Genomic DNA, 13,163 nt, shown 5'->3' with positions numbered 1-13,163 from the left:
TTGGTGTGTTCGTCAGACCAGAAAACATTGTACCTGGTATTGGTGTGTTTCGTCAGACCAGAAAACATTGTACCTGGTATTGGTGTGTTTCGTCAGACCAGAAAACATTGTACCTGGTATTGGTGTGTTCGTCAGACCAGAAAACATTGTACCTGGTATTGGTGTGTTCGTCAGACCAGAAAACATTGTACCTGGTATTGGTGTGTTCGTCAGACCAGAAAACATTGTACCTGGTATTGGTGTGTTCGTCAGACCAGAAAACATTGTACCTGGTATTGGTGTGTTCGTCAGACCAGAAAACATTGTACCTGGTATTGGTGTGTTCGTCAGACCAGAAAACATTGTACCTGGTATTGGTGTGTTCGTCAGACCAGAAAACATTGTACCTGGTATTGGTGTGTTCGTCAGACCAGAAAACATTGTACCTGGTATTGGTGTGTTCGTCAGACCAGAAAACATTGTACCTGGTATTGATGTGTTCGTCAGACCAGAAAACATTGTACCTGGTATTGGTGTGTTCGTCAGACCAGAAAACATTGTACCTGGTATTGATGTGTTTCGTCAGACCAGAAAACATTGTACCTGGTATTGATGTGTTCGTCAGACCAGAAAAAACATTGTACCTGGTATTGATGTGTTCGTCAGACCAGAAAACATTGTACCTGGTATTGATGTGTTCGTCAGACCAGAAAACATTGTACCTGGTATTGATGTGTTCGTCAGACCAGAATAACAAATTACCAAGCCAAAAACATAAGACGTAAGAATTATGCATGTGTTTCAAAAATGAAAAACACATGGAGATACACTTATTCAAATAATTTCTGTAGATGTTGATGTCAAATGGGGACGAAATACTCTCTGGCATGGACCGACGCAATATATATAAACAAAGGATCACTAGAATATTTCTTTTTTATCCGACGTAATTTAAGTCTGTCTAGTCATGTTAATGTGTTTATCATCATCCTATTCATTCAGTACATTGTTTTCTTCCTTAGTGGGTGACAATATGTATCCACACTTGTAAAGATACACAGAGTGATTCAGCTCTCTATCTTAATTAATGATCAAATTAAGATTACTAATTAGGAGAGGGCTGTAATTATGATAATATTGGGCTAATCCAAGCATCACATCAATAGTACGTTCATACATTAATGTAGGGAATTCCACAGGAGCAGCCACAAAAGACATCAACGATCATTTAATTTTAAGTTTATTATTTATCGTCAAAATATAGTTATTAAAGCAACAGTTAACGACTGCCGGAGAGGAATACAATGACTTACAATGACGTAGTGACATTATATTATATATATGTGTGACACTAGGTTGTATATGTTTATATTTCTTTTGTAGGATACATGGCTAAATGTCAAATACCTTGACCTCTTGGTGATCATAGCCCTAAAAGGTTCATTCTTGAAATCTCCTAAATAATCAAACAAACAAACAAAATCATGAGCTCTCGGACCAGAGTATTTCGCTTTTGCCAAAGTGTTTAGCTTTGGACTCCTATTTCTATAATACTGTACATACACAGAAACTGCTGTATTCTATTATCCTATATTATGTATCTTATTACTCGTCAGATGGCAGGTCGGGTGATTAAGAGATTTAATTTAATTTCCACAAGATAATCTCTGAACTTTACACCATACCTCAAATGTATACCTGTACAAGTCTGTCCATTACAACATAGCGCATCTCGTGGTGGTGGCTTGAACTGCCAGCGTGTTATTCAGGAAGCCTACCTATTAACCTGGCAGTCCATCACGTGATATATGCACCACGTGATATATGTGGGTAATTAGCCTCGTGAACAGAAATGACGGCATCACTAAAGGTAAGACTAGCGTATAGATTTCCCATAGGCGACAATGCTAGCATTAATAAGTGTATCTAAAATTCTGTTCATACAAATATGACTTACTTATACTTGTTGGAAAGGTAATTCAGTCACGAATACAGTTACGAAGTGAAAAAAGCGTGTTCACCAATAAAACTTCTTCCAAAATTCATGCTCGTCTAAAATAAAGCAGTCCCGCACAGAATACTAAGTGAAAACACAGGAAATTGTCAAATTTTCAAAATTACCCTAAATATCCCCCAAATGCAAAAATTAATGCTCAAATATTATTTTCAAAGAGTAGAAAACATGCATTTAATATTTATGGCATTAGTTGACAAAAATGGTTTATTTTAAGCCAATAGTCCACCCTCTAACATGAAGTTCAGTCTCGAGCCATCAACATTAATTTTTGGCCAGAGGCGAGATTCTATTTAAAGGTGTCTTACCTATACAAAACCCTGTTGTAACTGATTGTAAAAATTATTACCCAAACCTATACAGTATGTTATACCAAGTACACATCAAAAGAAATTTTTCAAAAATATGAAATATTAAAGAAATGGGGCCACTTTTACTCCAAGTGTACCATGCCCCCTTGGGCCGCGGTGGCCAAGTGGTTAAGATGTACCGACATATTACCACATGCCCTCCACCTCTGGGTCGCGAGTTCGAATCCCATGTGGGGCAGTTGCCAGGTACTGGCCGCTGGTCGGTGGTTTTTCTCCGGGTACTCCGGCTTTCCCCCACTAACAAACCTGGCTCGTCCTTAAATGACCCTGGCTGTTAATAGGACGTTAAACTAATCAAACCAAAAACCAAACCATGCCCCCTTAACCCGGGAGTAAACCATTATTAGTAAAATACTTTTTCTTGTAAAATAATGTTGTTTTTTCCCCAAAATGCCTCCATAATATTAAATTAACTAAATGGTGAATAAACTATGATTCTAAAATGAAATAACATCCATTAAAATCCGCTTGTGATGAACTAATTGTCAAAACAGTAAAATCCTGCAATGTCGCTCTATAGGTAAGACTAGCGTATAGATTTCCCATAGGCGACAATGCTAGCATTAATAAGTGTATCTAAAATTCTGTTCATACAAATATGACTTACTTATACTTGTTGGAAAGGTAATTCAGTCACGAATACAGTTACGAAGTGAAAAAAGCGTGTTCACCAATAAAACTTCTTCCAAAATTCATGCTCGTCTAAAATAAAGCAGTCCCGCACAGAATACTAAGTGAAAACACAGGAAATTGTCAAATTTTCAAAATTACCCTAAATATCCCCCAAATGCAAAAATTAATGCTCAAATATTATTTTCAAAGAGTAGAAAACATGCATTTAATATTTATGGCATTAGTTGACAAAAATGGTTTATTTTAAGCCAATAGTCCACCCTCTAACATGAAGTTCAGTCTCGAGCCATCAACATTAATTTTTGGCCAGAGGCGAGATTCTATTTAAAGGTGTCTTACCTATACAAAACCCTGTTGTAACTGATTGTAAAAATTATTACCCAAACCTATACAGTATGTTATACCAAGTACACATCAAAAGAAATTTTTCAAAAATATGAAATGGGGGGGTTATTAAAGAAATGGGGCCACTTTTACTCCAAGTGTACCATGCCCCCTTGGGCCGCGGTGGCCAAGTGGTTAAGATGTACCGACATATTACCACATGCCCTCCACCTCTGGGTCGCGAGTTCGAATCCCATGTGGGGCAGTTGCCAGGTACTGGCCGCTGGTCGGTGGTTTTTCTCCGGGTACTCCGGCTTTCCCCCACTAACAAACCTGGCTCGTCCTTAAATGACCCTGGCTGTTAATAGGACGTTAAACTAATCAAACCAAAAACCAAACCATGCCCCCTTAACCCGGGAGTAAACCATTATTAGTAAAATACTTTTTCTTGTAAAATAATGTTGTTTTTTCCCCAAAATGCCTCCATAATATTAAATTAACTAAATGGTGAATAAACTATGATTCTAAAATGAAATAACATCCATTAAAATCCGCTTGTGATGAACTAATTGTCAAAACAGTAAAATCCTGCAATGTCGCTCTATAGGTAAGACTAGCGTATAGATTTCCCATAGGCGACAATGCTAGCATTAATAAGTGTATCTAAAATTCTGTTCATACAAATATGACTTACTTATACTTGTTGGAAAGGTAATTCAGTCACGAATACAGTTACGAACTGAAAAAAGCGTGTTCACCAATAAAACTTCTTCCAAAATTCATGCTCGTCTAAAATAAAGCAGTCCCGCACAGAATACTAAGTGAAAACACAGGAAATTGTCAAATTTTCAAAATTACCCTAAATATCCCCCAAATGCAAAAATTAATGCTCAAATATTATTTTCAAAGAGTAGAAAACATGCATTTAATATTTATGGCATTAGTTGACAAAAATGGTTTATTTTAAGCCAATAGTCCACCCTCTAACATGAAGTTCAGTCTCGAGCCATCAACATTAATTTATTTTTGGCCAATCAGAGGCGAGATTCTATTTATAGGTGTCTTACCTAAAAGGCACTAATCACAGGGCGCGACGTAGCCTGATTTACCCCGTCTATTTTGGACCCGGAAATGCTGCAAAACTCACTCCTGACAAGATAATAAAATATAGACAATAAAGCGATATGTAGTTTTCATGAACCTATTTTCGCTTCCGTCCATAATTTCTAGACTTTTCTCTTCTGAGCCGCTGATAAATTATACCAACTTGAACTGAAAGCATACACACGATTAGTTGTTTTCTGACTTCATTGGGACTACTGGGTATGCCAATGTTGCAATCATCGACAGCTTCTCCTCATGAGTAACTCTTCAGAATATGATCGATTTTACTGGATCTACCTATAATTTGTGGGGATTTTAAACGTCCAAACAGTTGAGCTGATATAGATAGCGAGTTTGCAGGATGTTCTTACCAATAGCCATATTTACCCCCCACCCTCCTGCTATATAAACCATTTAAATTCTAAGCACCGTTTATTGGTCAATACTGAACAAAACTTACTCATATTCTCTTACTGTGTATACTTTGAAGGTCTGGGCCATATGAATTCTTATAAAATAAGCAATTGTTTTCACTCATTAATAAACCAGATGATGATTCAAGATTATTGAACGTTGGAATTGGTCTTAAATAACGCCCCAGTATGGTCCAATAGCATTGAGCAAATGAATTAAGGAAAGTGCATGTACTCCCCTAGGTATTTTTACATTGCTACATACTATAGATTCAGAGTAACAAACTGATAGTATATATAATCGGTCATAGACCCGCGGACACAAACAAACCACAGTATTTACGCTAACTCTATCGGGGTGTCTACACGTTCATTGATGTTAAGGAAGCACCTGGGGCTCCATCAACAATCCATACCATTGGTTAGCTGTAATGCCACGTGGTTCGATGTTTATGAATCAACGACCACGGTGCGTGAATGGCAGTCTCTAAATAAGCCATTGACGCCTGAGGTTAGCACTTTCAGTAACGCGTTAGCGATGGAGATGCATGGCTGGTGACTACTTCCAACAACCATAGTTAAAATAACATTTCGAAACAAAATGACAATATTCTTTATAAACGGTTTGCATGATTTAGCAGGTGTGGGTGAGAGGGGATTCTCTCTTGCATCATAGAGGTTTAATTAGTAATGTAAAGAAAGTCGGAATGTTAACTCAACTTCCCAGCCCAAATCAGCATATCAAATGGCCAAAGAACAACTAAATCACCATATTGGTTATACTCCATAAAGAAACACCCTGCTGGTAGGTTTGATATGCTAGCCGTACACGATTAAGATCACAGAGAACGATTCTTGTTTCGGTACGAATCTATACAGGGGTGTTACTAACGCATGTAGAAATAAAAGTCGAATACGGGAAACATCTCGCGAACATCGAATATTAAAGTGAAGATATACTTTTATCCAAATAGCAATTTGAAAAGTAATTGTATGTCTTTAATTAACTTTTTCTGTTAATTGTGTTTTTTTTTATTCCTTTTGATAATACAATTATCGTTGCCATAGTTCGCAGGTTGGTTTAATTTTTTTATTTCGACATTTTGGAAAAAAAAAGAAATATGTTTTGGGTGGTGATCAAATAAACTCTCCCTACCAGCTTTTAGTTTAATCAGCTAACCAGAAACGGAAAATCTGTTACGGAAATTCAATATCCTTTCTTTTCAAATGAGAATCTCTAAGGCCTTGTCTTCAGTCATTCGCATATGATGCTTTGAAGTAAGCTCATCACATAACCAAGCGGCCAAACGCAGTATTGCCAACTCACCCGATTTTCCCGGGTTGACCCGTTTTTTAGACATTTTAGAATGCCTAACCCGATTGACCCGGCGGGTCATCAAATAACCCGATTTTCAGCACTGGGACCAAAGTGTCAAAAAGCTCACAAAAATTACGTCAGATATAGCCATTAGCGAAATTTTAATTCCATTTCAGGGCTTAAGACTCATATCAGGCCCTTGTATAATGCAGGTAGCTATGATTGTGTTTTCACAAACTTTAATAAAGGTGTGAAATTGTAGCAATTAATCTATTAAGCCATGCATCACGATGTCTATGATCGTTTTTAGCCTGAGCCAGCTAGGAAAATTAGTCAGGGCCAATTAATACTGTTCAAAATCAGAAATAATCTCTTCAAAATTCTTCAAAAGCACAAACACTTGTGATTTCAGACAAAGATTTACTCACATGAATAAAATATAGTCAACATGAACGGTATCCTGTTGCAGTAGGCAGGCAAGTCAATCATTATGGCCGCCATTTTGTTTAAGTCAAAGATAATAATGAAACCGGACACGTGTAGAACAAAAAATCCGTATTTTATCAAATATTATTTAAAAAGATTTTTTAATACAATATTTTTATTAATTATCAGATATTAATTATGTTATAAAAAAAATCATCAAAAATATTATTGAATAACAATATGAAAATAATAAATATATGCATATTTAAGGCTTTTAAAAAGTATTAAAATTATACTATAATGTTGTTTCGCATATGACCCTTGTTTTGACCCTTGCACTCGTTTTTTCAAAGGTGATCACCCGATTTGACCTCATCAGAGGTTGGCAATACTGCAAACGCTCTTGTGATTCCGATGAACGTAATCTTTATCCGACAGAAGCTCAATATTATCGTTTTAACTTGCAAACGTTCAAGTGATTTGGAAGAGACACATTAATTTTATATCCTTTACTTGACTTATATATTTATCTTGCTGCGCCCTTTAAGGCCTTCAGTCATGTTAACGTCCTAATTGATAAAAATCATTTGTTTGTTTCCTGACCCATTTTCTGTTAACTCCATTTAAGGTCTTTCCCAACCGAGCCTTCCTTTTCGTTCACACAATCCCGTCTCAAAGGGGTATGTACATCGCTTGTGCGAAGGACCGTGATTGGACAGCAGGTCGTGACGTACCCATGCTTTCGGCCGATACCAGGCGTTGTACCACAATTTGCGCGCCAAAGGTAAGTACAATAGCATGAACAAATGCCAAGGTATTTTTTATTCACTGAAGCACCCACCCTGCACCATCGCACTTAACACTATGGAGGCACGCTCTGGTGTTGAAATCATTGTTATGGTTACAATATTCTTACTCGATATATATCCTACACACAGAGCGACATCCGGCAAGGGAGACTACACGACTTACGCTGTCACAAATACAAACGGTACTGAAGAGAAATCGGACACCGCCTTGGCGAAGTCCTTGAGGTTCGTAGCACGCCCTCCAAGCCGACCAAGAAGATAAACCACAGCTTGTCATAAATAGAAAGCTGCTGTTATTTTTATCAAATACATTATTTTCGGTACATACAAAGTTAATCACAAAAAACAACCAGTGTACTTTATTAGAAACACATAATTTAGCACTGCAACACTGAATGTCTCTTTTCCTGTAGTTAGTTACGCCAGTGTCACATAAAGGGGGACAACTTGCGTTGATCTTTATCTAAGATGGATGCCTCCTCAAGCATTTTTGTTTCAATGTCTTTTAACAGCGTTTTTTATTCCATACATGCAACAATAACTATGATGGATGATATATAATAACAAGGAACTTACAATAGATAACTCTAGGATTAGATAAAGAGATGTAACTGTAAAGAGCGCCAATACATTAATTTGCCTTTGATTGACATATCTTACACTTCTGTAGTGGTCCTCTTCTGATGTTACAATGTTAGCGGTGCTCACCCGATGGCTACAGTGCCCATCTATGGCGGAATGGGATCTTCCAGTCTGGTAGCTAATTGATCTACCAGTTTCCCCCACATAGTCACTGTTACACATATTAAATATAATACCTCACTACCACATCATGTAACATCCGTGTTTTTCCAACACGTCTGATGTGTTTCTCCAACACGTCTGATGTGTTTCTCCAACACATCTGATGTGTTCACGCCATGTCTCCAACATGTCTGATGTGTTCACGCCATGTCTCCAACATGTCTGATGAGTTCACGCCATGTCTCCAACACGTCTGATGAGTTCACGCCATGTCTCCAACACGTCTGATGTGTTCACGCCATGTCTTCTCAGCATTGTCTCACATATGTATAGAAAACCACTATTCACTTTCCTGTCGTCCTCTTTCTACTGGTTGCTCTCTGTTTCTTCATATTCTATCTTCATTGGTCTGAACTACTGTTTTGATGTCTTCTGTTTTTCGTTTTTTTTGTGTTCTTTGTTGGTGTCTGATTTTCTCTACTCGGTGGAATACGGTTCTACCACTATTTATGTGTGGTCCAGATGGTGTGGTCTAGATGCATCAATGGCACCATGACCAAACCTGACTAATATCGTTGACATTAATGTCAGCTCCATTAAGGTCACTGTGTATCGGGAATGACTCTCACCGACTGACCAATCACTATCATAATATGTAATATAAATCAGTGATAAGAACCTTTTTGTTAACCGAGTTGAGGAGGTAGTCACCAACAAAGATGGACAAAGAGCAAAGTTAGAACACCTTAAAACAGAACGTCGGACCAGTGGTGACTAGGGTTAGAACACATTAAAACAGAACGTCGGACCAGTGGTGACTAGGGTTAGAACACATTAAAACAGAACGTCGGACCAGTGGTGACTAGGGTTAGAACACATTAAAACAGAACGTCGGACCAGTGGTGACTAGGGTTAGAACACATTAAACAGAACGTCGGACAAAGAGCAGGGTTAGAACACATTAAAACAGAACGTCGGACCAGTGGTGACTAGGGTTAGAACACATTAAAACAGAACGTCGGACCAGTGGTGACTAGGGTTAGAACACATTAAAACAGAACGTCGGACAAAGAGCAGGGTTAGAACACATTAAAACAGAACGTCGGACCAGTGGTGACTAGGGTTAGAACACATTAAAACAGAACGTCGGACCAGTGGTGACTAGGGTTAGAACACATTAAAACAGAACATCGGACCAGTGGTGACTAGGGTTAGAACACATTAAAACAGAACGTCGGACAAAGAACAGGGTTAGAACACATTAAAACAGAACGTCGGACCAGTGGTGACTTGGGTTAGAACACATTAAAACAGAACGTCGGACCAGTGGTGACTAGGGTTAGAACACATTAAAACAAAACGTCGGACAAAGAGCAGGGTTAGAACACATTAAAACAGAACGTCGGACCAGTGGGTACCCCGACTGTATGTATTAAGTGGCACGAAGAGAGAGTAGAGATCTGCTTACCAACAGAAAGACAGCAACAACAATAAAGTGAGCATTGGTCTCTCCTAGACATGTGGTACACATGTGAAAATACACACTCAAGACAAGGCGTGAACATCTACTACAAGACATACAGCAGCATCAGACAACACGTTTATGTGTTTGAGACAAAAAATAACTAAAGGCGGGTACAACAATGACTAAGAGGACTGGTCTTGATATCAGACTGAAAGAAATATTTAGCCTGAGCCAATCGACCATTGATGAATTTTAGTCATACGGTCATAACATCGACCAAGACGATACCCAACTTCCTAACATCAGAAGAGAGCCATAGCACAAGAAGAGTAAGAACATTGCAATCACCCAGGGGATACCATCCTTGGACAAATACGAACTCCCAGCAGTGTACATTGGACATACACGCCACCATACATTGGACATACACGCCACCATACATTGGACATACACCCCACCATACATTGGACATACACGCCACCATACATTGGACATACACGCCACCATACATTGGACATACACGCCACCATACATTGGACATACACGCCACCATACATTGGACATACACGCCACCATACATTACTCGTCCTGTCGTGTTTGTGTTAATGAAGATATAAACCATTCGCCTATATGTTGCTAAAACAAGACTTTATACTTTTATTAAAATGTCAAGTAACGTTTTATAGTATCTCTTTAAATGGTAAACACCAGACGACGAAATACTAACCTGAGCAGGCTAATGCCCTTTGCCCTTGTAGATTTATTTGTAAAAGTTCCCTAAACCTATCAGGACAAGAGCATGAGACCTGAAGTATACAATCCGCATCGTGATACAATGTACAAGGATGCAACGAAGGCTGCATTAATGCCAAAGGCAAATTATTTCATAAAATGAATCTCACAAGAAGAACACATGCAACTGTTCTTTTTTAAATAATTGCTTTATTTTCTTTAATCAAAATTACGATGATGTGAAGTATGTGGTGCTCTTGTTTCCAGTAGTATATATGTGTACCTAACGTCTGTATCCCCATGTACCTAGAATATGTTCATCTGTGAGTGTCATGGCTAGTGCGCGCGCTGATGTAAATGATGTGAAGGCACATTTTAATTTTCATGGCCTTCATATGCAGTCGTCTGACAGAAATTAAGTTAATTTCCTTAAAGTTTAAAATAACAAAAATATAACGTAGCTGAATCATAATTTATTGCATTAATACACATTAAATGTTATAGTAATCCGTGATATATTGTAATTATAGTTTCCAAACGTAATCCGTGATATTTTGTAACTTTAGTTTCCAAACAACACATTTAATCCCGTTTATCTATACACAATAAATGTTATAGTAATCCGTGATATATTGTAATTTTAGTTTCCAAACAACACATTTAATCACGTTTATCTATACACAATAAATTTTATAGTAATCCGTGATATATTGTAATTTTAGTTTCTAAACAACACATTTAATCACGTTTATCTATACACAATAAATGTTATAGTAATCCGTGATATATTGTAATTTTAGTTTCCAGACAACACATTTAATCACGTTTATCTATACACAATAAATGTTATAGTAATCCGTGATATATTGTAATTTTAGTTTCCAAACGTTATCCGTGATATTTTGTAACTTTAGTTTCCAGACAACACATTTAATCACGTTTATCCATACGGCATTAACACATTATAGGTGATAACAATATTCCCACCCATAACTCCTCTTTTCTCGTTCTAACGAGATCTTGTTTTTTTGCAGTCCCATGGGTCTGATCTGCCAAGGGCTTGTCCGCGCCCCTCGGGCCGAGTACATACGCGTCCACACCTGCTGTCCCGGCTGGAAACGCAGTTCCTCTGGCGCATGCGTAAAAAGTAAGGAGCAATTTCTCTCACGTTCATAATTATGCACGCACGAAGCATGCCCACAAGATCGCATTATGTGGATGACTTGTGTCTTGATTTGTTTTGATATCGTATGTTGTGTATGCTTGTATTGCAAAATATAGGGAAACAAATAAATATTTTCTTCACATGGAATTATGAAATAAACAAGATACACAGGGGCCTTAATGGTCACTTGAAAAATAAAACAAACAGCATTTTGTATCCTTTTTGCCCCACCCATCAGGACCCTGGGGTCAATCAGTGTGAATTACACATAAATATTCAAATGTTAAATGCCAACTCATGTTAATACAGTGTAGTTCTAACCCAGGCAAATAATGCTCAAAAGGACACGGAGTTCACAATTTCCTTCAAGTCCTTAACACTACTCTTCAATCTTGAAGAGTATTTACTTCCCCCATATTTCAGATCTCAGAAGATTGTAGAAGTTGTAGCCAATGTGGCCCCCTGTGGCCCCTCGCACAGCCCTCTTGGGAGTGAAGTCTTCTCGTGTTATGTTTAATAAATTATTGAAAGATCAATTGTTCATTGTAACGATTTTTTGCCAATTTTATGTACTATGTATTGAGAAACATTTATCCAATCAATGATAGCAGCATTCATTATTATGTTATTGTTTTCAAATGTTTTTTGTTGTTTATTTTGACTTTGTTTTCTTCTATAATTATGATATCTTCCATCGTCATTCATATGATAAAGTTGGAAAGCTTCTTGCACATACTTTTTGGTCAAGTTTATGCAATGTTCGAGTATGACACTATCACTAACAATTTTTTTTCAATTTGGTAAGGAGAATTGCAAAAACGAGAATGTCTTAAAACGAATTTTGGATCAGGATAAATAGTATGGTATTTCCTTGGATGAATTACCCCGGCTGCTTGTACACTCTTACCATCACCCAAGGTCATTTAGGGATTGTCTGAATGCGTCATACATGGAGTGGTCTGTTGTTTAGGGCAATTAAATGAAAACTCTTTTATAGTGCTATCTTACTGAATCGTACAGCTAAGGACACTGAACAGTACATCATACACGGACACATTATACTGATAATAATGTCATGTACATCATATATAGGCACATTATACCGACACTAACATCATCAACAACCAGCATTGGCATCATATACATACGGCAAGTTTAAAATGTAATCCAATGCCTTCCTCATTGTTATGAACGATCTTCTAAAGTGAGGCGGTGACAAAGGTGGTGATTAACAAAGTAAGAAAACGGTGTGATATTAGTAATTAAGGAAAAGTACAGAGAAAACAAAGTGTTATTGTACATGTACATGTGTGTGTTTTTTGTGTGTAATGTGTGTTGCTTCCTTTCTCAGTGTGCATGCATCACTTGCTCGGCTCTATCTGGACTCGACAGTTAGCTACACGAGGTAACGTTAGACATCAGTGTGTCGTATAGAATGCCATCGTCATTTCATCCTGACTCGAAGGCACAATTCAATCTACGTACATTTTCCGAAATTAATAGCGCGGATAATTATCAATGCAGATAGGTTTAAAAACTTTGTCTTTACTATACAATGATCCTTGTATGTGTCTGTATTTGTTAGGACTTTGTTAGATTAATTTATAAATGTTTATTAGAAGGTGCTACACCGCTGACGAGTGGTAATTTTTATCTATTAAACAAG

At 37.6% G+C, this 13,163-nt stretch overlaps 1 protein-coding gene across 4 annotated transcripts in view; it reads left to right on the top strand.

The window, feature by feature from the left end:
* Positions 1 to 13,163, top strand: part of LOC138307939 (uncharacterized) — a 38,739-nt gene that overhangs the window by 21,177 nt on the left and 4,399 nt on the right. Inside the window, exons 3-6 of one of the 4 annotated variants that reach the window (XM_069248878.1) lie at positions 7,211 to 7,366; positions 7,521 to 7,616; positions 11,367 to 11,479; positions 12,849 to 12,902. In XM_069248878.1, the coding sequence (XP_069104979.1) occupies positions 7,211 to 7,366; positions 7,521 to 7,616; positions 11,367 to 11,479; positions 12,849 to 12,902 (419 nt within the window). The remainder of the gene's footprint in view (positions 1 to 7,210; positions 7,367 to 7,520; positions 7,617 to 11,366; positions 11,480 to 12,848; positions 12,903 to 13,163) is intronic. The other 3 variants (XM_069248893.1, XM_069248886.1, XM_069248902.1) reach the window with 3 other exon arrangements.

This window comes from Argopecten irradians, chromosome 1, assembly GCF_041381155.1.
Source record: "Argopecten irradians isolate NY chromosome 1, Ai_NY, whole genome shotgun sequence".
NCBI lineage: Eukaryota > Metazoa > Mollusca > Bivalvia > Pectinida > Pectinidae > Argopecten > Argopecten irradians.
This window is presented reverse-complemented; position numbering and strand designations above follow the sequence as displayed.